This window comes from Oryzias latipes, chromosome 13, assembly GCF_002234675.1.
Source record: "Oryzias latipes chromosome 13, ASM223467v1".
NCBI lineage: Eukaryota > Metazoa > Chordata > Actinopteri > Beloniformes > Adrianichthyidae > Oryzias > Oryzias latipes.
In genome coordinates this window covers 11,049,290-11,076,387 of record NC_019871.2, presented here as the reverse complement: position 1 = coordinate 11,076,387, position 27,098 = coordinate 11,049,290, and the positions used below count along the sequence as shown (strand labels likewise).

The 27,098-nt window shown below is 37.6% G+C and overlaps 3 protein-coding genes across 6 annotated transcripts; 1 reads left to right on the top strand and 2 right to left on the bottom strand.

Annotated features, from left to right (window-relative positions):
- The first annotated feature begins 669 nt into the window (after positions 1–669).
- On the top strand, positions 670–3,288 carry LOC101165330 (glia maturation factor gamma). Its single transcript, XM_004075336.3, has 7 exons — positions 670–778; positions 1,200–1,296; positions 1,401–1,450; positions 1,665–1,714; positions 2,091–2,173; positions 2,637–2,710; positions 3,113–3,288. The coding sequence occupies exons 1-7, from the start codon at positions 776–778 to the stop codon at positions 3,182–3,184; spliced, it is 429 nt and encodes a 142-aa protein (XP_004075384.1). The 5' UTR covers positions 670–775; the 3' UTR covers positions 3,185–3,288.
- A 148-nt stretch (positions 3,289–3,436) lies between these two features.
- paf1 (PAF1 homolog, Paf1/RNA polymerase II complex component) lies at positions 3,437–9,035 on the bottom strand. Of its 2 annotated transcripts, none has more exons than XM_011482416.3 (14): positions 8,769–9,035; positions 8,271–8,300; positions 7,984–8,076; positions 6,639–6,760; positions 6,466–6,532; positions 6,293–6,394; positions 6,090–6,195; positions 5,551–5,619; positions 5,248–5,351; positions 5,064–5,180; positions 4,853–4,981; positions 4,571–4,676; positions 4,346–4,424; positions 3,437–4,207 (listed from the first exon to the last, which is right to left on the bottom strand). In XM_011482416.3, exons 1-14 carry the CDS (start codon positions 8,813–8,815, stop codon positions 3,777–3,779), a joined length of 1,602 nt encoding a protein of 533 aa, XP_011480718.1. In that variant the 5' UTR covers positions 8,816–9,035; the 3' UTR covers positions 3,437–3,776. The 2 variants fall into 2 exon arrangements, with proteins under 2 accessions (XP_011480718.1, XP_004075383.1); XM_004075335.4 differs by having other exon boundaries at positions 8,271–8,303; positions 8,769–9,034.
- A 383-nt stretch (positions 9,036–9,418) lies between these two features.
- Positions 9,419–26,836, bottom strand: LOC101166893 (serine/threonine-protein kinase TAO1). 3 transcript variants are annotated; one of them, XM_023962027.1, is made up of 23 exons: positions 26,369–26,836; positions 23,800–24,051; positions 22,984–23,055; positions 21,702–21,803; positions 21,574–21,619; positions 21,354–21,450; positions 21,135–21,248; positions 20,940–21,031; positions 19,781–19,874; positions 19,538–19,619; positions 19,253–19,420; positions 18,974–19,159; positions 18,748–18,882; positions 18,211–18,447; positions 17,398–17,526; positions 17,084–17,287; positions 16,760–16,999; positions 14,549–14,761; positions 14,230–14,412; positions 11,646–14,007; positions 10,804–10,968; positions 10,592–10,639; positions 9,419–9,984 (listed from the first exon to the last, which is right to left on the bottom strand). In XM_023962027.1, exons 2-20 carry the CDS (start codon positions 23,929–23,931, stop codon positions 13,702–13,704), a joined length of 2,832 nt encoding a protein of 943 aa, XP_023817795.1. In that variant the 5' UTR covers positions 23,932–24,051; positions 26,369–26,836; the 3' UTR covers positions 9,419–9,984; positions 10,592–10,639; positions 10,804–10,968; positions 11,646–13,701. The 3 variants fall into 3 exon arrangements, with proteins under 3 accessions (XP_023817795.1, XP_023817793.1, XP_023817794.1); XM_023962025.1 differs by having other exon boundaries at positions 10,804–10,940; XM_023962026.1 differs by having other exon boundaries at positions 10,804–10,940; positions 26,433–26,781.
- Between the last annotated feature and the right edge of the window lie 262 nt (positions 26,837–27,098).

Sequence of the window (27,098 nt, the reverse complement as noted above, 5' to 3'; positions counted from 1 at the left end):
AGAAAGCATCAAGCAGCTTTTTGTGAATAGTGCTTTTGTCTTCATAATTTGTATTGATCCACAAATGTATATTACAGACATGTTTGAGAAAAATATTGTGTTGTCTAAACATAAGAAAGTCTCTTTAATGACTCAATTTAATAAACCCAAACAAAATGGTAATAAATCTAAATGTAATAATAATAAACTCAGTCCTAATTCGTTTTAAATATATTTATTTCATATTTTAACTGTCTATTTCTTTGGACCCAAAAAGTAGCTTTACAGATCAAGTGACTAACAATGATGCTAAAACTGTCCCTGAACATCTGGGTAAATAAATCAAGCGCACCTTTGCCTGTAAAGAAATCTGGCTTCAGATTTCCTGTTTGAATAGGTCTCTGAAATGATGATTCTTCCAAGGCCTGGCTTTTTAGAATGCATTTGTTGCTCATTCACATTTATCTTTAGTTTTATTCAATCAAAATTCTTATTAACGTGGCCAAGAGATGCCTTTGAAAAAATTTAAAATAAAGCTTAATCTAGTCCAGTTTAAAACTACTTGTTTTTTTTCTTTTTCTTAAAATGCAATATGCTTAAATACGGCTTTGTTCATCACACAGCTGCACTTTAATTAAAAAAAAAAAAAAAAAAAAAAAAAAGGAAACAAGCCCTCTTCTGTTTTGAACCTGCCCTCACCGGGTCCTGTAAAAGGGGATGTCTTCTTAGTCTAAAAGCAGTTTGTTGCAAGGCGGTTTCGTTTTGAAGACAAGAGGCAGTGACAGATTCTTCGAAGATGGTAGGTGAAGCAGAGACAAGACAATGCATTTCTTTCCACTTTAAGCTGATTTGCTTTCCCCAAAGCCTACTTGTATATCCAAACATATATTTAATAACATAGACTTATTCTGGGTTTTCATAAGTCAACCAACCCCCATATCTCTCAAACAGGAAACAGCATTTTTGCACTCTGCTCCAGTGCATTTCCTGCCCCCAGTATGTCACAATAGCATTTTTTAACTTTAACGCTTAAAGAAAACACACAAAAAAGAACTATCTAGGTTTAAAAAGATATTGTTAATGTCTTCTATTGTCAGCCCCTTTATTTCCATTTCTGGAGGATGTTTTGATCTTAGCATAAAAAGTTAAAAGAAATAAATAATGTTTAATTTACCGTCACACAGTTTGACCTTTTTCTCGTGCATATTTGACATTTCCAGTCGAGCTCCTTGGTTGTTTGTGAAGTGGATGAAAGTCTGAAAGAAAAACTGAAGAAGTTTAGATTTCGAAAAGAAACCAACAATGCTGCTATACTGAGTAAGTGTGAGAAATACTTGCATGTTTTTACTGTCAGTTAACAACTCAGCTTAAACCCAAACACCATCAAAAGTGTAATATTGAAATGATTGTCCTTTTTACAGTGAAAATAGACATGAAAAAACAACTTGTTATCCTGGAAGAGGAGTACGAGGTGAGATTTGTTATTTATGTTTACTACAGTATTACAACATTATCATTTTTTGTCCAATCATGCATACTGAGCTTACAGATCACTACTGTAAAGATCACTTTAGGGATATGAGCAAAATGCAGTGATATGTGAGAGCTTTGGCCAGGGTTACTGTGTGAGTGTGTGAAGGTACACATGTATATGAAAACACCTGACGCTCAGATCTGTCTTCCAGGACATTTCCATGGAGGAGTTGAGAAATGAGCTTCCAGAGCGCCAACCCAGATATCCTTACTGGCAGACGTCAATTCGTTTACTGTAGATGTTTTTCACAGGGTCCTGGAACGTAGGGTCTTTTTCAAACTACCTGTAGAAAAAAAGTAGTTCACTTGAAGTTTATTTCAGTAAGTGTACTTGAGTATACGTATAGCAATTAAATCATAGTACATGTAGTGTAAGAAGTATACTAAAGGAATACTTTTCATTTACAATATATCTATATTGACTATAAAGAGTAAGAACGTATTTATTTAACCTTAAACTCTTATTCTGTCAGGCTGTTAATCTTTGTTCTAGTACACTAAACAAATATTAGTCTAGTATTCAAATATTAAATTGTAAGACTTGTAATAAAAGTTGTATTTCCTTGACCACCGTGAACATTTATTGTCTACAGCTACAAATATGTCCATGCTGATGGAAGGGTGTCTTATCCCCTCTGTTTCATATTTTCCAGTCCAATGGGTAAGCAATCTCTTTTAACAAAACAGGAGGTTTAATATCAAAATCACAGCTTCTGTTGGCAAAGAATACATTTACAATCAAATAATTTCTAGCTCTAGTTTCCAAGCCCACATTTTGACAGAATCAAAAAATATATATAAATAAAAAAAACAGTTTAAAAACTCTGAATGTAAAAATTGTCTAAGTATGTTTAGTTCTTGCAAAATATATTTAGCAGTTTTCCAGATTCTTGAATTTTCCAAAATTCTGCAACAGTTTCTGTTTGCACTGATGCTTATACCATTGTCCCCCCCCCCCCCCCCCCCCGACTGAACTGCAAGACTTTTTAGGATTTTTCTTATCTGCAAAGTTATATCTGCCTAATAAACACCACGTAACACATTTACGGCTGTGTTTGCCTCTTGTTTTATATGAAATTATTCATCAATGACTAATCAGCAGAAATTGTCCATGCTGTCACCAGGTTGTAAGCCAGAGCAGCAGATGATGTATGCAGGCAGCAAGAATCGACTCGTGCAATCTGCAGACCTCACAAAGGTAAACAATGATTTCCAATGCGGCTGCATGTTAAGAGAGCTCTCTCATATTATGGTGGGATTCAAACTGACAACTTAAATTGACTATTAAATAAAAACCTTTTCAGCTTCTTGCTAAAAATCACATTTTTTATGAAGTAAAACTTTTTACGATTACTTTCATTTTTTAATTTTTTAAGCTTAAAAGAGCCAAAAATTCTTATTAATTCTCTTATTGTTACAAAGTCTTTTTTTTTCAGATTTCAGCTTTTATTCTTTTAGTCCAAGAAACATTCATGTGCTAAACAAATTGACTCTTGCAATATCAAGTATAATTGCAAGAACTATAACATGTAATTCCTATTTTCACTTGGTTTGACGTGCAGTTGCATGAACCTAACTTGTGACTGTTTTGCTCTGGAAGGTCTTTGAAACCAGAAATGTCGATGACTTGACAGAAGAGTGGCTGAAGAACCAGCTGGCGTTTTTTCGCTGAATCTGCATCGTCTGGCAGCATCATTGTCAACCGCAACTACCACTTTTATTTGTTGCATAATTAAAATCAGTGATTAAACCACTTTGTTTTCCATCACCTTTAAAGTGTTTAACTTCATATTTTCTTCTTTTTTTGTCGTCAAGTTCTTGTAAATCTAAAACCAAATGAACTAAAACCAAATGTCATTGATGTCATGAGCTGTTCTGCTCGATTGTGTTGTATTTTCCAAAAAAAAGAAAAAATAATCAAGACTTTTGGAAAATGTCACCAGTAATTTATTATCAGTTTCAATGCCTGAGTTGAAATCAGTTTGTCAAAATCAAATTGAACAAATTTATGCTGCATTGAAGGTCAAGCAACAAAGGATTTGCGTACAAACAGATAATGAATGAATGTAACCCAAGTGAAATCTCAGGGATAAAAAAGTGGATTCAAGAAAAAATCTTATGTAAAGATGCGAGGAGCTACACTAATGGAGCTCCAGCGCCAAATTCTGCGACTGTGCTCGGTGACAGAGGAAGGACACATGCATATAAGCTCCATCAGCCCAAACACACAGAGAACAAAGGGTTTGCTCTTCAGCCTGCAGGTTTTAATCACTGTCACTGGCATCACTGGAGTCGGAGGCTCTTTCGCTTCCGCTACCACTCTGAGCCTGCGCCTCGGAGTGGTCACTGCTGTGGTTGCTGGGCGCTGGAGAGGCACTGCGACTCCTGGTGCCCCTTCGGTTCTGCCCTTCCTCCTCGCTATCGCTGCCTTCGTCCCCGCTGCTTCTGGCCGAATTCTTGGGCTCGTTGTCATCGCTGTCGTCGTCGCTGCCGAAGATCTCCTCCTCGTCTCGCATCTCCCTGGTCCTCTCTTCGCCGCTTTCGCTGGCACTGCCACTGGACTTCCTCCGCCTTTTCCGTCTGGCTTCGTTGTCCTCGTCCTCCTCTGCGCTCTGTTCCCGCTCTTCGTCTTCCCTCTCAGATTCACTGCCGGAGTTCTCTGCCTCACTGCCACTTCCTTTCTCTTTTTCATCACCTAAAAGAAAAAAACACAAAACAATGAAAAAAATGACTGACATTGCAACTGAAGTAATTCCTACAGTTCAAAATAAAGCAGTTGTTACAAAAAATACTACAGAATCCTTTGCATGATTAAAAAAAAAAGAAACTTTACCAGAGTCCTGCATGTCTTTGTCCAGGTCTTCCTCTTCATCTTCAGGTTCATGGTTCTCAAGCTGAGCTTTACGTGCCTCCTGATGATGAAGACGACATCATTCATAAGAGATTTGTGTCATGCAACATAAAAATCCTGATCCTTTGTCAATAAACTGCTGTTCTGAAAGATGTGTGTGTGTAAACAAACAAACAAACAAACAAACAAACGGAGCAAGGACCTTACCTGAGCTTCAAGCTCTTTCTCATTCATATCTCTGTGCTTACAAACAAGCACAGCATTTGTTGTGGACTGTGCTCCAGCCTTGGCTCTTCTCTTACTCAACCGCACCCTAAAGGTCAAAGTTAAAGTTAAGAAAAAACAAGTACTGAACTGTTTATCGAACCTCTAACCTGTTGGGAAAACAAAGATCCTGCCCTACTTTTTCTCTACATCAGCCAAGTGATACAAGTTTTACATTTAACTAAAAATATATGGAAAGGAATTTGTTGAGATTTTTCTACTCGCCTGGTCTCCAGCTCGTTGTAATAAACACCATCTCCATCTCTGAAGATGAAGAAGTAGTTCTCCTCATAACCTTTGCTGGCTTTGTTTTTGACATTCCAGTTGTATTCTCGCGCGATCTTGTAGTCGTAACTGAAACGAAAAAAGTCTCAAGATTGATCTTGTTTTGGAACAACATCTAGATGTTTTTTAACAATGCCGTTCTTCCACTTACACATCATCCGCCATGTATTCCACTCCCTCCTCGGAGTCTCTCTTACGCTTGCGAAGTGTTTCCTCGTGGGGCAGGAAGTAGGCTACAAACTGATTCCCCTCCTCGTCCATCATTCCTCTATCATAAAACAATTGTTTGTTTATGTTTCATAAAGAGACCATCAGGATAAAAACTCTGAATGTACCTAATCATCGCCTGGGACATCATCTCCACTCCTGCTGGTGCAGATATGTCTTTAGGAGCTGGATCAGAATCGAAGATGACCTGAGCGCATGGGTTGATCCACATCTGAGGAAAGCCACAATGCATACAAATCATTAAAAGAACATAAACATGGACAGACCATTTCTTATTTTTTTCCCTATATATACACATATCTTATTTAATTAGTTGTTCTAGTTTCTCCTTTTGCAGCAAGTGATTTTAAATGTTCAAAAGAGATTACCAAAATATTAACTGTTGCATTTCATCTTGTGGTAAAACTCACTTTAAAGTCAGGGAAAACTGGCAATATCTCCACAGGAGTAACTCTCGGTTTACTGTAGTGCTGTGCGATCTGTGGCAGAAAGGAAAAAAAAAAAAAAAAAAAAAACATCTTTAGATTTACCAAGATATTTATATATATATATATATATATATATATATATATATATATATATATATATATATATATATATATATATATATATATATATATATATATATATATATATATATATATATATATATATATATATATACACACACACACACACACACACACATATATACACACACCAGCGTGACCTTTACCAAATTTTCTAGCATTCCCTTGCAATTTCTACAATGCTGTTACACATCAGAACTGAATTTCTGCATGTACTGTAACTGAAAAAAAGATTTGATCCAAGTCTCTAAAACTTAAGCTACACAATCAATTTTAATAAGCTAAACAAGACCATACTGGTGTGTATTCATTTGCATTTCTTGATATTTTTCAATTTCAGGTTTGGAGGCCATGCACGTGTTGGTAAGAAGTCTGCATACCGATTTCTGTGCATCCTCGAATGTTTTCTCGATAGCGGAAATCTGGCTGTCTCTGTCCTTGTAGATCTCTTCTTCTGTGAACTGCTGTTTGACAGACACACCAATTCTACACACAACAAAACACAACTGACTTCAGTCAACAGCAACAAAGAAAAACTGCAGGATGTCCCGCTATATCCTTCTATGAATCTATGATAACTTACTTAACTTCCACCTTCTCGTTAGAAACACCATATCTGTTAAACTCTGTGGAGATGTACTCTGTCTTTCTCATCCATGGCACCACTTTGGCGTGCTGTTGTGACCTTATTTAAAAAAAGAAAAGTAGATTTATATGATCATATGTCCAACTAAGCCAAATGTTTGATAATCATACCTCTTTGAGCTGGAAGGAGCCTGAATATCTTCTTCCAACAGTTTTTCATCAGCAGGGTCCAACAGTACTGAACATTTAAAACAATAAAGCATGGGCTCAGCGTGCACAGACATTGGATATGCCAAATATGTCCACTAAACGAATGCGACACAAGTCGACAGATGGAGACTTACTGGTTGGGTCTATGCGGTAAGTGTCTGGGTTGATGAGGTCAATAGTTACTCCAAGGTCAGGTTCAGTCAAGAGCTCATGTTTGTGCTGCTTCTCTAGAGAGGTGGCTTTATACTGAACAAATCTGTCACACACAAAAAAACCCATTATCAATCTGTATACAGTTACACTTGGTTGATTTTCAACTTTATAATCTCTAGCCCTCCTAGAAGAGTCTTGTAATTGTTGACCTTGATGACAAATCTTTGTTTAAATGTTTTTATTTTCCTAACTGGGTAAGAGATTGTGCAACTCCTGTGATTTCTGCCCATTTTTGGTCCACCTCTATATTTGCAACTATAAAAACAACTCAACAAAAACTTGATATAAACAAAGTATATCAATATTGTCATTTTAGCTTCAAGGCACAACACAGGAACAACAAAAACCAAGAAAATGAACAGATATAGACATTAAAACCACACAATGAAATGTTTATATGCATCCACAAGGGATGCCTCAACTCCTGGTTTCACACCAGACCACATGTTGCACCAGTGAACAGAATTGTAGGGAAGGTTAACCGCTACGTGTTTACGTAGAAAGCCTCAAACACATGCTAAATTTAAGAAGGATTTATAATTTTATTACATTACACCACCCCAACTGAAAGTTTTTTCTTCATTGTTACTTGCTTATTAGCAAATAAAAAGAATGATTTCTCTGCATTTGTAATTTTTTGTTGTTGCAACAAAATATTGACCTAAAAATTGAAGTTTGAACCGAATCGTGGAGAAAGTGAATTGTCGCATCCCGAACACAAACCAACATTTCCTGGGACTGGCAATATAAATACATCAAATCCGTGTACCAATTCTTTATAGCCACTGTTGTATTTTTTCTTTTTTCTTTTTAATTTACAAATTTTATGTGCAGTTTAAATCACTAACTATTTGAAACCAGTTTTTTATAACCATAATTGGTTTCAGAATGGAAATTTGACAAATAAATAAATTACATTAAATGCTACTAAATTGCAAGCTCTATGGCTTAACCCATAAGACCCAGACCCATTTTTCCTGATATACCACTTGGACAACAGAAGATTTCTTATGTTCTTAAGTTACACTGATGTCCCCATTGTTTTTGGGGGGTTAAACCAAATATACTAAAGTGATACCCAACTGCACTTTTCCATAGTCGTCCCAGTGTGCAAAACACAACAAACCAAACGCTAATCAATTTGTAGATAAATAAGCACGTGGATTAAGGTAGAGATGTCCTCAAATTAGGAGAAAATCATTTTTTTTCACATACATTGTAATATCGTAGCCCCTGTTGAGGACTAATAAAAACACAAATAGTTACCTGTGCTGATCAAATGGATAAGTGATGAATTTCGGATCAAAGGGGATGTCAGGCAAGGTGTTGCAATACTTGACTCGACAAACTATTCCTGACCTATAATGAAGAATGTAAAAAAGAAAACAGGTCAGAGAGAAAACTATTAAGCTAGAAGTTGTAAACAAATCCTACAAACTAAACTGTAATGATATATATATATATATATATATATATATATATATATATATATATATATATATATATATATATATATATATATAAAGAAAATGAAAAAAGCAGACTCTACTCACCTCTCTGGTACAGTTCTGTGAGAGGATGGCCTGCTGCAAAAGAAAAACAGCTTAGTTAGTCAAAATCTCACCTGCTCCCCAAATTTTTAGTCTTTTCTGATTACTAAGTCAAGTAAAAACAGCGCCATGTTTTACATGTAACTGTTGCATTTCACCATATTTTCTCTTCTAGTAAAATTCAGTCTTAGCAAATAAATTGGTTTGTATGTCTTGTCCACTATTACAATCATGTAAGACCAAAAAACAAACAAACAAACAAAAAACCTTAAGCAATACTTGTAGTATTGATAAGGGTAGACCAGAGTGGTTTTGAGCTAATATTTGCTACACATGACATGGTATTTAGCTAACGCTAATGTACAATCAAACTGAAAACTGAGTTGTATAATAGATACTTAGAACCATACAAACTTTACCATTGTGTGGCTGATGTTAGAACGAATAAAGAAAAAGTGCACAAACACGAAAGCAGCGTCACTTTAGGTTGTTTTGATATACCTGTGGCCATCGTCCCGCTGCGCCTGTGTCTGAATCGTCGGAGCCATGTTTGTGACGCGGTGCTTAATTAATACAACTAAAAAGAAAACGACTGTATCTACAAACAATTCAAACGAATCCACCGGACGTGAAGTTCAAGTCTTAGGTCTGCAAAACCATCCGCTCTTGCATCAATTTCATCAACCCGTAATCCACATTAAAAGCAGAATGTGATGGTGTCTCGTTAGTTTTTACTACATTGAAGAGGCATGGACTCTAAGCAGAGCGCCCCCTGCAGGCCTGGAGGAGAAAGTGCGATTCTTTGACATTTCAAACAAATCACTCTGTATTGATAGAGCACTTTATGTACAATCAAATATAAACAGCTGAAGACATGATAAAAAGAAAAAAAGGTTAACCTCTTTTCTGGTTCTCTTTAGCATTTCAGCAGCTAAATACTGAAAATGAACACATAAATTAACATTTATTCTGAAAAATGAACATAGGGACAACCATTCTGAGAAAACCTAATTTTCATTCTTTCTACACGTTCTATGTAAAGTCTTGAGAATTTATTGCAGACATTCTAACATAACCCACGCGTTAAAAAATGGGGGACACTCAACACAAAACTTAATATCACAAGCAAGTGAAAAACAACTCAAATTTAATATGGATTAACAGTTCAGTTTATTTTGATCCATTTTGCAAATATATCACAGTGCTACATCAGATTTAACATTACAAAAAAAAAAAAAATCAGATATTTATGAAAAATAGCTCATTGGCTTCATGGTGACATTTGGCTGTAAATATTAACAGCTCTGTTTGCAAAAAAGGCAGTTTATGTGCCAAATTAAACTGATTTTATAATGGAGCAAAAAAAAAAGATGAAATAGATCCTGTCCTTTCATTTTGAGCAGAAACATTTCTTTTGCATAACATTCTGCTTCTCCAAAATGATAATTGTAAATGGGAAAAAAGTGGAAGCAAAACACAAATCACAGAAACTTTAAAAAAAACTAAACATGAAGAAAATTCTGATTCCACATTGAAAAAAATTGCACCTATTTAGTCATTTGTGCATTCCTCAGTTAAACAGAATCAGCAGTTGTCTTTTATTATATTTCTTTCAGTCACAACTGTACAGTCACATACTAAATGAAAATAGATGTCTTGATTGTTTGATTGATCTTCGACTCAGGTGCGGATCTCTGGCTCTCCGTGGTTGTTAGCTCTGTGACAAAGGGACACAAATTTGAAGGCATTCAGACGCAGACAGTTACATTTTCAAAGTTAGATGTAACAGGGATTGACACCAACAGACTGAACAAGGTGATCAGGAAGGCGGGTTCTGTCATTGGCTGCAAACAGGAAACTTTTGAAGCAGTGATGGAGAGGAGGTCACTAAACAAGACCTTATCCATCATGGACAACCCAGATCCTTTCCACCCTGTTCTGGACAAACAGTGGAGCTCCTTCTCTAGAAGGCTCAGGCAGCTCCGCTCCAAAACTGCCCGGTACCAGAAATCCTTCCTGCCCAATACTATAACCCTGTTCAATAACTCACAATGCAGAAGATAACCTTTGCACATTTTTTTTTCTTGTCTTTATTTTGCCCATTTCTTTTGCACATCTCTTTACCTGCACTGTTTTGTAAATAGCTCTTTAAATTATACCACATTTTCCCTGTTCTTGTTTTTTTATTTATATTATTCTTAGTCTTTTTTCCTTTCAGTTGTTATGGTAACGAACAAATTCCCCTCGTGTGGGATCAATAAAGTATTTCTGATTCTGATTGATTGATTTAATTGATTGATTGTTTGAATGCTGTATGCACTTACCTGTTAAACATTGCAAATGTTGTCTGTCCAGGATCATCCAAAAGTACCCTGTTATGACCAAATGGAGAAAAAATAAGATATCTAACAACACACGTTTATATTGTTAAAAGGGAGTGCCATTAAATGTTTTGGGCTTTGTAGCTTTGCTGTTTTGCTTTCTCTTCTTTCTGGCCATTTTGTAATAAATGTAATACATGAAAAGCACATCCTACCCATCTCCCCGGTGGTAAAAGGCCCAGTTCTGGTAAAATGTGGACAGAAAGAGCCACACGCTTATTGTCTCAAGCCAGAAGATAACAAACAGGAACCAAAGCGATGATAAAAGTACTTCACACAGCATTATGTAGCTCTGCAAGGACAATACCACAAACAAAAAACTACAAATTACTATTGTTAATAATTCATAAAACAATAAAGTCTGATGCTTATTTTGCCACAGCTATAGGAATTACAGTGAAATGGGAAATAAATCTGGAGATATAACATGAATAGATAGAGCAGGGATAAACATACTGAAGACAAAGTGAGATGATAAACAACAAAATAAACTGGAAGAATAAACAAAAAGCTGGAGTAAATAATCAAATCAAAGTTATTTTATCCTCTTTTTCACTGTAACTTTAAATATTCTGCAGCTTTATTTTGAAATGTCCTGTCCTGATTGTTTTTAGACCATAATAAAATACCAATGCATGCATTTCATATTTTAATTTTCTTTTATAAACAACAGAATATAAAGTCTACCATAGTGTGATGTAGCACAATTCTTTACAGTCTAGTTAACTAACTGAGCTAAAATCTGGGCGCTAGCATGCTAGCTTGTTGACGAGTCGCGCTGCATCACATCAGTACAGTCACTCTGAAAACCAATTATTAGAAGTAATTTCAGCTCAGTAATCTAAACACCTGCGTGTTATTACTTCCTTACTACGTGTAAACTAAAATATCAGCCTAAAACGAGATAGAACTCAACAGAAGCTTTCTTATCTGAAGTTGTTAGTCACATTGTGTGCATCACTAAAAAACAAAACCTTCTACAGTTTTGAATACTCACTCGGGTCGAACGATCTTGAAGCTACATAACTTTCTTTAGGAAAACACACACGAAAGAAAAAAAAAAAGAGAAGAAAATCACGGTTCACTTTTATTTACAGTGTACGCCAAACAACGCTTCAACTCATGGCGTGATTGGCTCCGCCCATTGACTTTATGGGTCCGCCCTCGCCTCAGGTTATTTTACCCAGCATTCAACCAAAGGTTACTTTGTCCCGGGATAAGAAGAACAAGGTAACTACAGAGTAAATATTCCTAAATTTCTTTATTACAACAGATTCTTTAAAGTCCCTCTCCCAACACAATGGTAAATACAATAAAAACAATATAATAAATGCAATCGGTTTTTTTATTCATTTTTACAAAATTAAAATCCACTTTTAGTACTTTACTATCTTTTCTGTAGTATATTCACAATTGCTGACATTCATTAAAATCCACCATCTATACATTTTAATACAGGTTATGTGTGTTGTAGTGGTAATAATGTGCCAAAGAATACTGACATTTACAAAGAAATGCAATCTTATCATTTGCCTGTCACACCATCTATTTTTTTCTTTTCTTCTTTAAAGCATTTTCACTTTGGCTACTAAACCAGAACCATACATTTCCTGTCATTTGTCCAAACGTAAACTTGTAAACTTGGGAGACTAGACAAATGCAGTGCTGCCTGGGCTTGGCAACAATGGTATGATAAAGTGATTATATACAGATTTACATTTTTCAGTTGGCAATTCGCATTTGGTATCCCACATGCGTTCAGTCAGTAGAAAAACAGAATCTGACACCCAAGTTAAAATAAAAATAAAAAAAAAACATGAAAAGAAAAGACTTAAAAACATGTTGGAGTCAAGGTAAAAAAAAAATGTAAAAGACAAAAACAATGGGCTATGTATTACAATCATAAAATTAAAGTGAACCAAAACGGTCAATAGAAGCCTGAAAGTTGGCATATAAGAGGTTTCATTGGCCTGAGATATAAAAACTTGGTCTTGGATTTTGATTTTTTTGTAGGAATCCAATAATATCTCTATAAAATATTATACAATAACCAATAATCACACCACAATAAAAGCGGCTTTAAACTTTTTCTTTCATTTCTGTAATAAGCAGTAGCAGTGACATTTGAAGGACAATGTAACTGCTATGATGGCATCTGTATATACAATAAAACCTTAAGGAAACCCATCGGCACTTGCATATCTTCCAATAAACAGATAATATCCCAGAACATGGTTAGAAAATAGACATCTGAAAAATTAGAGTGGAATGAAAACAAAAGCTTAAAAAAGGTGCACAACAGGGGAGAACAAACTCTGTAAATCTAAGACACAGCTGGTCAACTGCAAAAATACTCCCATGTGATCACAACAAATAAAAAAAGGATACAAGGCATTTTGTCTGTTCGCAAAACGAAAACTAAAATCATCTTCAAAATGAAGGAGTTACATGCTTTAGACTTACTTTTAGGAAAGCAGTTTGTGTAATAATTTCCTCTCTGTAATTTAACACTATGGTGAGAAGCCTGCACCTTTTATTATCAGTGGAAAATGATATTAAGCTTTTAAAACTGCATCTTTGCTGTCCACAAGGGAAAGTATCTTCTGAGAGCAGAAATGGCTCGTCTATATTTTTTGTTTACCGTTATTCGATTTAATAACAGAGTGGAAAAAAATATGAGAAAAATAGGATCTAGAGAAAAACTGCTAGAGCTTTTAAAAGTCATAAGTGCATTTGCCACATACCCCACCACCTTGGGTGCGTTTGTCCTTTTTCAATAGTGTGCATTGATTTAGTTCTACGTTTCTACGATGTCATCATAGAAGTGTGCATTTGATGTAGTCATGCTGGTTTTCAGGTTTAAACCACGACCTTTTCAACTGTTAGTGTAATTCTTTCAGGCTCCAACACTTCTCAGTAGGGGTTCAGTTAAATGGCGTCAAGCCTGCGCTCATGGTCAAGTCAATTACTTTGAATAACTTCCTTGCACCTGAAAATACCTATAATTTAATTGAAGCTTCCTTAAGGGAAACTCTTGCTAAACTTACCCAGAACTACTCCAGCATCCTCTCATAGTGAAAACTGTATTGGTGGTTTGACCCTATGCTAAAACAGCTGTTTCGCTGAAGTCCTTCAGAGCTCCTGGACGACTGAAATTGCAGATGTTGAGTAGAACCTCCTGAGGCCCCGGGAAAGCTGTGGCTAAGAGCGTCTGGTTGGATGTTTGAAAGCAGCATGCCGCTAAAGCCCAAACGCATGCTCTCAGAATCAAAAGCCTCAACTTGTCGAGCTTGCCGTTCTAGCAGTCTTCTGGTTCGCTCTTGGTGTTCCTTCTGGAAAGCGTGCATCTCCTCCTTAATCTAATTTAAAAAGGGAGAAGGAGGTGAAGGTGGCACAATTAGGTTCAGTAAGAACAGAAATGTAAAGCAAGATTGATTTTAGATCATAAAGAACTATCAGAAGACAATTTGCATCTCGTTTTGCAGGTTAAATAACTTATTATCCTATCCTTGTGTGCAGTCTGAGTCACACACAGACAGTGTCAAGGGTTCCCATGAGAATAACCACGTCAAGAGGCAAACCTTTTGCTCCAGCAGGCCTCGTCGCAGTGCCACTCTGTCCTCCAGGTGGCGTTTCTCACGCTCATGATGAGCCTCGATCTGCATCTTGATCTTGCTCTGGTAGGCATTGAGGAGCTCCTGCTCCTTCTGTAACTGCATTATTAAAGTTTGGCGCTGAGCCTCCTGAGTCTCATCCAGACGAAGCTTTGGGGAGACATAAAGGGTGAAAAAGACTCATTTAAAAAAACAAACCAAAAAAAAAAAAGACGTTTTCAAAATGTTGTTGAGGTGGCAAAAAGTACTAAAGCTTTTCTTTGACTTCTTTTGCATTACTACTCACCGTCTGGGTGGAAAACATTTCAGAAATGGTCTGGTCGTATTGTTCGGCCAAGATGGCCAGTTTACGCTGCTGCTCCACCATTAGTCGCTCAAGAACAGCCTTGTGCTCGCACTTTGGCGTGGTTTCCAGCAGATGGTTCCTTAGTGCTTTGTACTGCCGGGTCTGGATCTTACATGTGTCCTGAAATTGCTTCTTGATCTGCTGTTCTTTAGACTACAAAAAAACATGTGCATTACTTGTATTACCGTAAATTCCGGACTGCAAAGCGCACCCGATTACAAGCCGCACCCACTCATATTCACGTGTTTGACTGCTTTTATACATACACTAGCCGCGTCAGAGTACAAGCCGCGCATGTGTTAGGCGATATTGCCATACTGACAGATCACGCCCAGCATCCCAGAGTGAGTGCAATTCATTAGCACATTGTGGGTGGTGCCAGTTTTGACTCTGGGTCACGTATTTGAGTGTATCGACATCTGTCAAACAGCATGGACCTCTATTCTGTTCACAAGTCCCTCAGTTATGGTGTTTTTATTTCATTTTTTTTTTACTTATTGACAATCTAGGTATCTAACATAAAATTACAAACAGTAACCATATAATCAACATTACATCCCTCAGTTATAATGAGGAAATTTACATCCACGATTCCACATTTCCCATGAGTCTTAGGGGCTAAAGGCGGGGCCAACGCCCGGCTCGCCATTCTGTTGTACGTGTTTAAGAATTAGCAAGTAGCAGCAGTGCATGGAGGGGTGAACGGGAAAAGCTCTCCTTCCGCTTGTGTCGCAGCAGTGTTATGGGAGTAACAGGACTGGTTAGAAAACACAACGGTAAAATACAGCAGCGGCGACTGAAAAGCGCGCGCCTCAGCGCGATACGCGCACCTCAGTGCGGCGCGTGCGTCAGAATTCAGAAGCCTCTGCACTCCGAGGACGCCTCTGCGCTCCGCTCCCGCCCCGCGCGCTCCTTGTCTCCCCTTCCTATCTACTCCGACACCTCTGGCCAGGGCGGCTTCAAGGAGGAGCACTTCGTCCCCGTTGCGCCGGTGGATGGAGCAAATCGTTTCTGTGCAAAGCAATCGGACTTAATACTGTACGTTTTGTGTATGAGGGGCGGGTGCGTTGTTACGTGTGGGAGCCATCAGACTGCCATCGGCCCCGCAGCTCAAACAGCAGGAGATGTCTCCAGCTCACACGGAGGCTGTGAGTTTTTCAAAGCAAAATTCCGCTTTTACGGTTACCTTAGAAACCGTAAATGGAGTGTAAATTCACTCCATGCGCTGTTCTCTCCGTCACGCAGCAAACTGGCTTTTCCAAACCCGTTGGTGACGGTGGACTTTTTTACGCTGCTTTTAACCATTGCTTTTAACTTGAAAGCTTCATCATAATGTAGCGGCGATCACGTGCACGTTGGGTCTAATGGCCCCAAAGGATTCTGGGATGCGGCCGGGCATGCGTGTTTCGTTTTGTTGAACCATGACTGAAGTGTCTAAGACCTGAAGTCAAGTCCATGCTGTTTGGCTGCTAAGAGGTGTGTTGAATAAAAATGCCTCGTGCTTGGTGTTAGAGAATTCAAACTATTCACTGAGTTCGAAAGTACGTACATGGCGGCCGCCAATTAAATCCATAAATCAGCCGCGTCACTGAATAAGCCGCAAGGCTGTAAGCGCAGGAAAAAAGTAGCGGCTTGTAGTCCGGAAATTACGGTACTTACATAAATACATGATGTGTGCGTTTTCATTATACACCAGTACAAAGGAAAGATAAGTCGAAAATGAACCAGTAACATGTTGGGAAAGTGATTCCAATCAAACAGCCGGTCACATGAACGAGTCTGAAATGATCTTACAAAGAAAAACATAAGGCTTCAAAAGTGTGATACAGTCAGCTGCTGCCGCCATGTGGGACATTTTCAGATCAGTTTTATCAAAAAGTGGGATTTGTTGATCTCAAAGGTCAATAGAATAAACCTCGTTAAAGACATGCAACAGCCTCATTTACGAGGAAGAAAAAATATATCAAATTTCTTTCAAAGCTTACGCATCAGTAAATCCTTCTTTCCCAAAATTTCAGAAACGTTCCTCTAAGAATTGAAACTAAAGATTAGATGACAAAATGGTTCTGCAACTAATTAAAAGAAAAAAAGATTCAGGGACGGGGTTAGTGACTATTAAATGAACACATGTATCCAAAAACCTCTACGAACCTTAAGGCACTTGGGTTGCTGGCGTACTTCCATGGCGTGTTTACGTCTCAGTTCCCGCTCCATCTTCTTGTTGTACTCCAGCTGGTTGAGCAGCTCCGTCTGATGTTGCAGACGGGTCAGCTCACTTCTGGTTTTCTGGATGGTGTTTAGGTGGCGAAACTCCAGCTCTTGCATGGATTCGTGGTGCCGGAGAAGCATGGCGTGTTCAAGGTCTTTCTGAGTCTGACGCTTGTTTAACTCCTGATGACAGACATTTGGATCAATTAAAAAATAAATAAGAAAGGGGACTGACATTTTACATCTCTCTAAATTCCGTCGGCTGACCTCTTGTAGCAAGTCTTTTTCAATATTGTGACGTTCGATCAATTTCTTTTTGTTGAATCGGCGACATTCTTGCTCCAGGAAATCCCTTTGTCTGCGCTGTAGCTCTGCCTCCTTTGCGGCTTGGTAGACCTGGAGATTCTCCTTCTGTTTGGAAAGCCATTCCTGCTTCTTCTTCTTGGGTGTTGACTGGTGTTCATTTAGCTCCTAAAACAAAAATCAGCAAAAACACACAAGAAAATAATAATGAGGACCTTAAACTGTAATCACACGGAGATAAATCAAAAGAGAAAGATGAATGCAATGAGCCGTCCAACCTCTTTGAGTTGCTCCTTGCGAAGCTTGTACTCCCGTTTCTGGGTCTCGATGAAGATGTTAAGTTCTTTCTTCTGCTGACTCTGGATGTTTTGTTGGAACTTCTTTTCGTCATTACAAAAGGTTTTTGTCTGAAAAACAAGTAATCTACTTAATATATCTACAGTTAATCATTTTAAAAATCACAATTTAATTTAATTACTATTCTGTGTTTTAGTAATTTTAGCAAAAATTCATGGTGCAGACTGCAGGCCAAACAGGGAAAAACACTGAGCTAGAGATGAAAGCGAAAGCGAAGCACTTGGAGAACTGGTTTTGACGAGAGAAATACGTTAATTCAACTGATGGCCCCCCTGCTTCTAAACACCACCACACAATCACCTGCAGAAATTATATCATTCTCAGAAAAAAAACAAAAAATCTAATATAAAATAAAACTAAACCAAATGCCAGAATCTAGTAACTAACGAATTCCAGCTCCTCCCCAATGTCTTCTGAAAGTCTTTAATTATTTCCTATCCTCTTTTCAATGGTTGTTAGCAACAAATATTTTTACATAGTAAAAACTGATGTCTGTGCTAAGCTATAGTGTAAAAAAAACCTTTGTCTTTCATTTTGTCAATTATTTTGAAATTACAAAATATAATTGAATATTTTCATTAGACATAGATCTAACAATGAAGAAATTTGAACCCAATAGATTTTAGCAAAGAGAAAAAAAAATAAGGTTTTTGCTAATTTAAATACAAGACATCCTTTTTAGTGAATAAAAGCATAACTGTGAAGTTGGAGCACTTCTGTGCTAAAAATCATACTTCTTTATCCATGGAAGCCTGGTGCTTCTTGACCAGCTTGTCCATCTCCTGGGCAAAGTTGTTCCTTTGGTTTTCCAGCTCTTTGTCCAGACGGAGCCTGTGCTCGTCTATTTCAGCCTTCAGCTTGTTCTCCAGAGCCATCAGCTGTTTCTGATGCTGCCGCCTCATGCGCTTGTAGCCCAGCATCTGCTGTCTTAACTCAGAATCCTGCTCATGTTCCTTAATCTGGCGAGTGAGCTGGGAAACAGACAACAGGTTGTTTTTTTTTTAAGTACTCTGTAAAAACCACCATAAGACATCAGCCTGAAATGCAATATCCATTACAGACAAGCTAAATAAAAAACACCTTTTATGATTAAAAAAAGAAAAATGCTATACTGTCAATCAAGTATTTGCTGAACATCAAAAATATTCATGAATACAAATTTGCTTTCTGGCGAATTATTCCTTAAACTTTTTTGCTCCAAATGAATATTTTTGTTGGTTATTGCAGCGATCATCCATTTGACTATAGAATTCAAGTATCTGTAACGTTACCACTGAAGCTGTGCGTATAGTGGCAAAGTGTTCACGGTTCACGGTTCGTTTCGGTTTTTGTGTAGTTTGTTCAGGATTGTTTGGCTCTGTTGGTCGTTGGTGAGGCTCTGCCTGTTTATCACATTTTTCTGGATCCTTAAAAAAAAAAAAAAAAGTTTAAAACATTGTAAGATAAGAACTGTGAATGATTAAAGTCTCACTGTACATTAGAGCTCCAGCCACTTACTGGCATATGTATGACGGAACTGTTGGATATCTCGTCTTTGCCAACTTCACTCTTGTCATCTCCTACATCGTTCAGACTGTTGACAGAGCTGCTTTGAGAACTGGCACTGATTGACACACTGGGGATGGACTGGTTGCTTCCCACGCTGTTTACTGTGCCGATCTTACACAAACTGGGGTCTCCCTCCTACACAAAATACAGACAGTAAAAAAGTTCCTTTTCCAGCGGACATAAACCGAAAATCAAAAAGTCCAGAACTCCGAGGAAAACATCACACACCTCCTCTTCATCTTGCGTCTCAGTCGTGGGCCCATTGTGGGCTTCCTGAAACAAGATCTTTTTCCGTTTACGATACTGCAGATTGTCTAGTTCTCGAACTGCATCCTTGGTGCGATTGATCAGGTCTGTCAGAACAGATTCTGGTCGTTTGCGTTGGACAAATGAATGCTAAAAAAAAAAAAAATGGAAAGGTTAGGTTCTCTACTGATAAAAATGAGACTGTATAAGTACACGTGTAAGAAAGAAAAGAAAAAGGAATCTAGCATGGCTATTTTTGATCTGTACCTTTAGAAGCTCCTCTGAGTTTGGTCTCTCTTGGGGAATTTTCTGAAGGCAAGACTCGACAAAATTTCCAAAGTCATCCGTCCTACAGATGAGTTAAGGAATGTGAAGAGAAGACAAAATGGAGCGATGTGTGTAGTGATGTAGTTTGCTTAAAACAGCAACGTACTAAAATTATCAATTATAAAATTTATTATTTTAATTCTTATTATCATTATTACAAATTATTCTTTCAAACAAACTCACCATTCAGTAGACTGCAGCGTTGGACTCTCATTCTGTGCTATATGATATAAGGCACTCATTGCATTCATGTTGAACAGTGGAGGCTTTCTTTCAGCTAGAAGCAGATTCAGGAAAAACAGTTTACACATAAACACAAAAAAATACACACCTTGATCAACAAACTTATTCTGAGTGTCAGCTGTACTTCACACTAGTAGTGTCCAACTTATTTTCACGGACCAGCCTGTATTTGTTTTGTTTCTGGTTTCACTGAACTTTAGAGGGAAAGGTTAGGGACTTATTTATCACATTAAAATGGTCCTAAATAATATCTACATTAAAAAGAAACTGTTACACTAAAGTCCATGTAGAAACATTTGAATGTGTCAGATTTTCTCTAAACGCTTCGCTCACATTGGGGATGTGCAGCATATTGGAAAACGCATTCTTGAAGGTGCTTTTAGCATATGCTGTTCACACTGGACTGTCGCTAGCGCAAGTCCACCACCTACGGTTGGAAGAGGGTTGGTGGAAAATGTCAAAGCGGTTCAAATCTTTTAATCTTGATCCAGGCTTTTTCTTTCCGAGGTATATTCTGATATGAGGGACTTTGTGTACTGAAATTCCAGCCAGGCACAGTTATTAATTTCTCCAAACTGTTGGCACTTCTGTGAATTAAAAAGGATGCTATCCACATGTCATTAGCAAATCCAAGTCCCTGATTTGTCAAAGTCTGACTTGGTTTTATTTTCAGCACACGTTCAGTTACTACATGCTTTGTATGTAAAGCCCTAAACGGTCTTAAAAATTCCATGCGTGTGTGGTGTGAACGGGGTTTTATCCGTCAGAGTGGAAGCTAAAAATCCTATTCAGAAACCGAATTCAGCCTCATCTGACTTTTAAGCTGTGGGGGAGAGGTATTTTCAAATGCCAATAATAACGGGTAAAACTCTATTAGCAGTGTCCTAATAACAGAGAGCTAGTCACAACATTTTATGTTACCCATGGACTGATATGGGGGAGAGAATTTGGGAGTTTTTCCAAACTAAAGCATGGATTAGCATCAGATAATCCATAAAATGGATATCATCCAATTACATTTTTTTTTCTGCTGCCCAGTACCCCGTGACCCATAAACCGGTACCAATCCACGCCCCGGGGATAAGTAACAGTGACATACCTAATTCAATGCAGGTAATTCCCAAAGACCAAATGTCCACCTTTCCATCATACTGACCCTCATCCATGGCTAAAATGACCTCTGGGGCCATCCTAAGAGAAAAAAATATAGCATAAAACAAGGCAATAAATGATTAGATTAGAAGTCTGCAAAAGTTCTATACTCAATATTTTCTATACAGGTATAACTGCATACCAATAAGGAGTTCCAACAAAGGAATTTGCAGGACAGGCAATTGAGGCAGACCCAAAGTCGGCAAGCTTTACTTGACCCGGCTCTGTTAACAAGATGTTTCCTGCCTTGATGTCGCTATAGAACATTTCGAGGGAAATGATTAAAGTTTGAGTCAGAATGCAGGACGCCTGAGGGCGTTACACCATACATAGCATGTTCCTTCAGACTGAAAACACTCACCGGTGTATCATGTTGTGGGAGTGAAGGTAAGCCAAACCTTGCAGAGCACCATCGGTAATTGCAGCTATTTCAACTTCTTGCAGAGGTTTCTTGTGAACTAAAAGGGATGCGTCATTAGGGACATAACAGGATGAGAAAAAACAAAACGCAGAGAGACCAATTTATCGACTAATTTTAATCATAGACCATTGATTATGAATCCCAAAAGCTTTAAACTCACCTTCTAACAAATCAGAAGCAGATCCTAAACAATACTCCATAACCAGCTGGATTGAAATTAGGGTTTAGAGGTGATTAGTTTTTGTCCTTAACCACAAATCACTTTACCTTGAGACATTCTTATCTTACCCACGCTGTAGTCTCTCGAAGGAAGCATCCTTTATACTCTATGCTGTTTGGGTGTTTTATCCTCCGCAGGAATTTCACTTCCTTAATTATGTCTTGCCATTTCTGTAAACCACAAAAAAACGCATTAAATTCATTTATGCATATTCGGTCTGATAGGATTTTTTTTTTAACCTTTGATGTCATACAGATAAAAACTTTACAAACGTCAGGGCAACAAAAAACCAAACAGACATTTCTAATCTTTAGTCCCAACAAAAAAAGGTATAGTATTTATTTTATTTGTTACTATCTCACACAATCAGGTATTTTATTTACCTTTCCATATCAATTGTTTTAAAATGAATAGCATCAGGATGCTAAAATGAAACTATTGGACTAATTTAGCAGAAAAATACCGATGCAACATTCAAATAAATCCCATTTATTTATACGGCGCTTTGCATGACCACAAACAAGTTGACAAACATTACAAGACCACAACTGAAAGGTTAAAACAAAAAGTATATAAATCAAATAAGTGACATAGTAAAATAGTTACACGGATAGAGGCAAAAGAAAAAACAATAAAAATGCACCAGCAAAAAATTAGAAAATTCCCCAAGAGAGACCAACAGCAGTCTCATGCTGTGTCAAAAACCTGGCTATAAGCATGAAATTTAAAATGGTTAAAAGGGGACAGCGAGGATGCCGGCTGAACGCTCAGAGCTAACGTCAGATGTTGTAGAAAATCATGGTGTATATTAGGATAAAATAAAGTTTAACGAATAACAGAATTTACCCAGAATTTTGAACATGATGCATTTGGATAAAGACAAAATATACGCATCAGTTGCTTTTGAAAGATTAGATTCTTGCATCAAATAGGTTTAGAACAAGATTAAATCCACCTAACTGTCTGACGTCTACAATAAACAGGTAGTTAAGTGCAGCCTATTCATGTGGTGTTTTGTGTGATGCTTCTATAAAAGATGAGCCTTTAATTGCTCTCCGATTTGCCAGTTTGGTAGAACGAACGATGGTGATCCAAAAGAAATGAACTGACTTTAGAAAATTGTATGTTTTTAATATATATATATATATATATATATATATATATATATATATATATATATATATATATATATATATATATATATATATATATATATATATACATACATACACATATATACATACACACACACACACACTCTCCACTAGAAGAGCAGAAAAGTTTAACATTAATAGACTCATTCCAAAACACTTCATTTTTAGCCACATAAAAACATGCAAGCAAACAAACCTCCGTGGACTGCTTCCCAAGGTAAGACATCTTCTTGATGGCCACCACGTCATTTGTCCGCACATCCCGTGCCTGAAAAATGAGCACAAAGCACACTAAAGTTTCATCTTTGTTAGGAATGATGCAAGACTTACAGTGGTGCAAAAAAGTATTTAGTCAGCCACCAGTTGAGCAAGTTCTCTCACTTAAAAAGATGAGAAAGGTATACCTCTACCATAGGTATGCCTCAACATGAGACAAAATGAGAAGAAGAAAAATCCAGATTAAAGCAAAAGCACAAAATTGATTTTGTAATGCGTTTAATAAATATTTGATAAACTATTTACTAAACATATGATTTCTATCATTTTAAAACTTGATCTGGACTATTAGTTGAGTTTTTTTTTTTTAAGAAAAAAGAAAAACCTCACCACTACTTGTTAATGTCAAGTATCATTAGTGGTCACACAGCTGAGTGGGTGATGTTAGCTTTTCATTACATTTGAGAATAATGTTTTTGTAGGAAGCGGTAGACTGCGGTCAACCACGTTCCAGACCATTTGGTAGTTTCACCCCTCTAATCTAATCCTTTAATGCCAAATGTCACTGGACAGCATTTTTAGAGATATCACCCACAATCTCCCAGTAAAAGGGCAGACACCATTCCACCAGGCCCTTCACCTAGGCCAGCTTGTGTACACATATGCCAACTACCGTAAGTATCGTCCTTTGAAGTGAATACGGTTGCTGTTTTTTTTTTTTTTTTTTTTTGTAGCCTGTTTAGAAGTAGTTTTGAGGTCAGAGAGGGGAAAAACCTTGACTGAATGAAGTACTTACAAAATATACAGCACCAAAGCTGCCATGGCCTATCTCTTGCAGATCTGTAAAGAGCTTTTCCGGATCCTCTTTGAAAAAGAGTTCCGCAACGTCGGGGTCCTTTAGACACCCCGCCCGACTACTGTTGGGCATTGTGGGGAGTTGGGGGGGGCAGTGCCACTGCCGCCGGGAACTATCTGGGTCTGCGACGGCGACGCAAAAGCCTTCGTCTGTGGATCATCGGCGGAACAGTGGTTTCATATGACTTCAAAGCTAAAATAAACAAAAAAGAAGAAGATGTATTGAGAAATCACAGCAGAGTAAAAAAACCTCAAGAATTTATATTATAAAATGTGGGAATTATATTACTGGAGCATAGAACAGGAAGTAAATATAAATAAATTAAGAGACTTGTACATTTTTTGTAGTAAGATTTTCTACATTTCCTATGGTCATTTAACCATTCTTTTTTAGATTTAAAGACAAAATACTGACAAACACAAACTAAACCTTAATGAGTCAAAATAAAGAAAACTATGCAAAATATTAGGTAAACTTTGAAGTCAGGTACAAAACAACAGACAGGCCTGAATTTCCAATGACTTGATATGGCATCAGATAACCGTTTCCATAGTGACAGCAGCTACAGTACTGAACATCCAGATCATGTCAGGAGACAAGAAAAGAATGCATTTTTTTGAAACGTTTCTTGCTTTTCTAATTAGCCGATACCTGAGCTGCTACAAAGCGTTTCAGTACAGCGGCTCCTTGTTTACTTGAAGTAGCTGAACTGTACAAGGTGTATAATCTCAGGGTTTGTTTATTATCCTCCAAATGCAACACATGAATTTTAACCACACAGCTGCTTTGAGTTTGTCTGGACTTTTGATAACTCCACAACAGTAATACAAAACAATATGTTTAAGGTATGTGATATGATTGTAAGTTCACCCTAGAAGGGATCGTCATAAAGAATATACATAAGAACAAAATCTATGAAAAAATGTGTGTATTTTAATACCAAAAATACTAAAAAATAAAATGAAACACTACAGAATTCAGGTGCAATTTAAATTAAGTTTAAAATTGCAAATAAAATGTTCTCAATTACATAATTTTACTTGCGTATTTTCAAGACCATAAAAGATCACTGAGGAGAATGCACTGAGTTCATGTGCCTCAGATGATCAGTTGCAAACAGATGCAAAGCTGACGCCAGAGTCACAAGACTTCTTTCCCAGCCTGGGAGAAACATCCCCTAGTTCAAGCAGACATCTTTTGTCTCACAACAACACAGAACAGCCCACTATTCTGCACAGATGCAGCCACAGGCCTGAAATAAAAACCTCATTAGCATGAAGGACTGTGGCTCTTTATTGCTGTTGTTCTTTAGAACACTGTTGCCCCTTAGCGAGCTTTGCTGTCATATTTCCCGATGGCCTTTTCAATCGTGGACACAATAGGAGAAAAGTAAGGATAACCAATACCTTCATGAAACACCCCAGCAATCCAGCTAACACAAACACGTGCAGAAGAATGCTGTTGGACAAGACAACAAAGCTGGAGGGCTGGACTTCCCCATGTATGGCTTCACTACACTGCATTTCCCAGCATTTCCTGTTCAAGCTGCACCAAGCATGGGCTCTGATGAGCCATTTTAACCAGAGATTATCTTTAACTAAGTAGCAATTTGATCTCCAACTTCCTTTTAAAACTTCAAAACTAAGGCATGACTATACATTCCAATTTTATCACAGTAAGTTGTAACTACTTTAAGGAAATACTTGACGTTTCAAAACAAAGAACTGATATTTTCCTTGAGAAAAACAACAGAAAGATTGCATGATCTGGTCTGACCAATTGAAAACATTTCCACCTGGCGTACACAAATTCAGGATTTCACAGCAACTACGTATAAAAAAGTTAATGTTAATATCAGCAAATAGTGATTTTGTGATTTATTATCTTAAAATCATTGAAATAGTTGTTTTCGTGTTTAGGAGGCAGCCGAGCCTTACCTTTCTCTCTCTCCCTAACCTAAAGGACGTGGTTACCTGAGGTGTTTCTCCTCAATTTGATTGCAACATAGTTATACTAACTTATATTTTAGTTGTATTCAATGATTAAGAATGTAAAACCCTTGATTTTTTTAAAGATTAGGTTAAAAAACTAAAATATCCCCCCAAATAAGAGGTTTTGAGACATTCAAAACATGAGCATATAAACAAGAATCGTTGTTTTTCATATTAGCCACACGAGAAAAACTTAACTCGTAGCCAAGTTACGGTAAAGTAGTAGGGGAAATACTCGCCGTTTTAAATAAAACAGCAACTACTGGACATATGTTTTGACTTTCGCGAAATTAAACATTTCGTCTAAACGAACAGGCATTTCTCTGAAATGTAAAAACAAATCTGTGTAATGTTTGCTAAGTTAGCTTAGCATGTTAGCAAAAAAACTCGCCTTGGGCTGACAGGCCAGCTTCAGGTTTGAGTGTGTCGGATATTTCAAAACAAATTTAAAACTATAAGACGTAATCTCTCTTTCACGGCAAACGACGTAACGTTGCGCGCCAAGTCGTATTAGGTACCTAATGTCGCTGTCATATGTTTGCTTTACTCCGACAAGACAGCTCCAAATGTTGTAATCCCCACCCTTAAAGTAACTGGGGTGTCTCAGTCGTCAGGTCCCACTCCCAGGCTGGTCCAAAGATGGCTGCCAACGGTTCCACTACGGCCTTGCTTGACGAAAATGGGTTGGAAAAACGTGATGAAACTTCAAATCTCTCCGACACACCCATAAACAAGCCCCGAAGACATCCACGAATCCTACTGACAAATTGGGTCTTTTAGGCTAGCACGCTGTTAACTGAGCTGTTAAGTTATGTGAGAGTAGCTATCTAAACTCAACTGTCTGTCCTCTTTCGACATGTTGCAAACAACAGTTCGGCCCCGCCTGTTGCAGGAAACTGTCCCAACAAAATCCAGAGATTTAAGGAGGCAGCAGCCTGCGAGAAGAAGGCAGAGTTGGACGTCCAACAGCCCCGCCTTTCAAATCCAAGCCCCGCCCACTGCCAGATTTGAAGTTTTGGTTATTGTTCCTGTTTGAGGAAGTGTTTTTCCCTCCCTATCATCCATGGTTAGCGTGCTTTAGAGATGTCCAGCTCCACAAAGGTCTTTTCTGAGAACTGTCTATCAGAACCGGCTTTAACTTACAATAAGCAACAACAAACAGGGGCACCTCCAGAAAAAAAACAAAAAACAATCAGGGGTGCCCAGATAAGTATCAAGGAAAACCAAGTAGTACTTCTGTGGTAACCC

Coding starts and splice junctions, on each gene's coding strand:
- LOC101165330 (XM_004075336.3), top strand. Junction 1,451..1,664: donor TCCTGGAAGAGGAGTACGAG/GTGAGATTTGTT, acceptor TCTGTCTTCCAG/GACATTTCCATGGAGGAGTT. Junction 1,715..2,090: donor CTTCCAGAGCGCCAACCCAG/ATATCCTTACTG, acceptor ACCACCGTGAAC/ATTTATTGTCTACAGCTACA.
- LOC101166893 (XM_023962027.1), bottom strand. CDS start 23,931: ATGCCCAACAGTAGTCGGGCGGGGTGTCTAAAGGACCCCGACGTTGCG. Junction 23,056..23,799: donor GCTTTGGTGCTGTATATTTT/GTAAGTACTTCA, acceptor CTCATTTTTCAG/GCACGGGATGTGCGGACAAA. Junction 19,620..19,780: donor ACGCTGCAGTCTACTGAATG/GTGAGTTTGTTT, acceptor ACTCATCTGTAG/GACGGATGACTTTGGAAATT.
- paf1 (XM_004075335.4), bottom strand. CDS start 8,815: ATGGCTCCGACGATTCAGACACAGGCGCAGCGGGACGATGGCCACAG. Junction 6,395..6,465: donor GCTCCTTCCAGCTCAAAGAG/GTATGATTATCA, acceptor TTTTTAAATAAG/GTCACAACAGCACGCCAAAG. Junction 4,982..5,063: donor GAATACATGGCGGATGATGT/GTAAGTGGAAGA, acceptor TTTTCGTTTCAG/TTACGACTACAAGATCGCGC.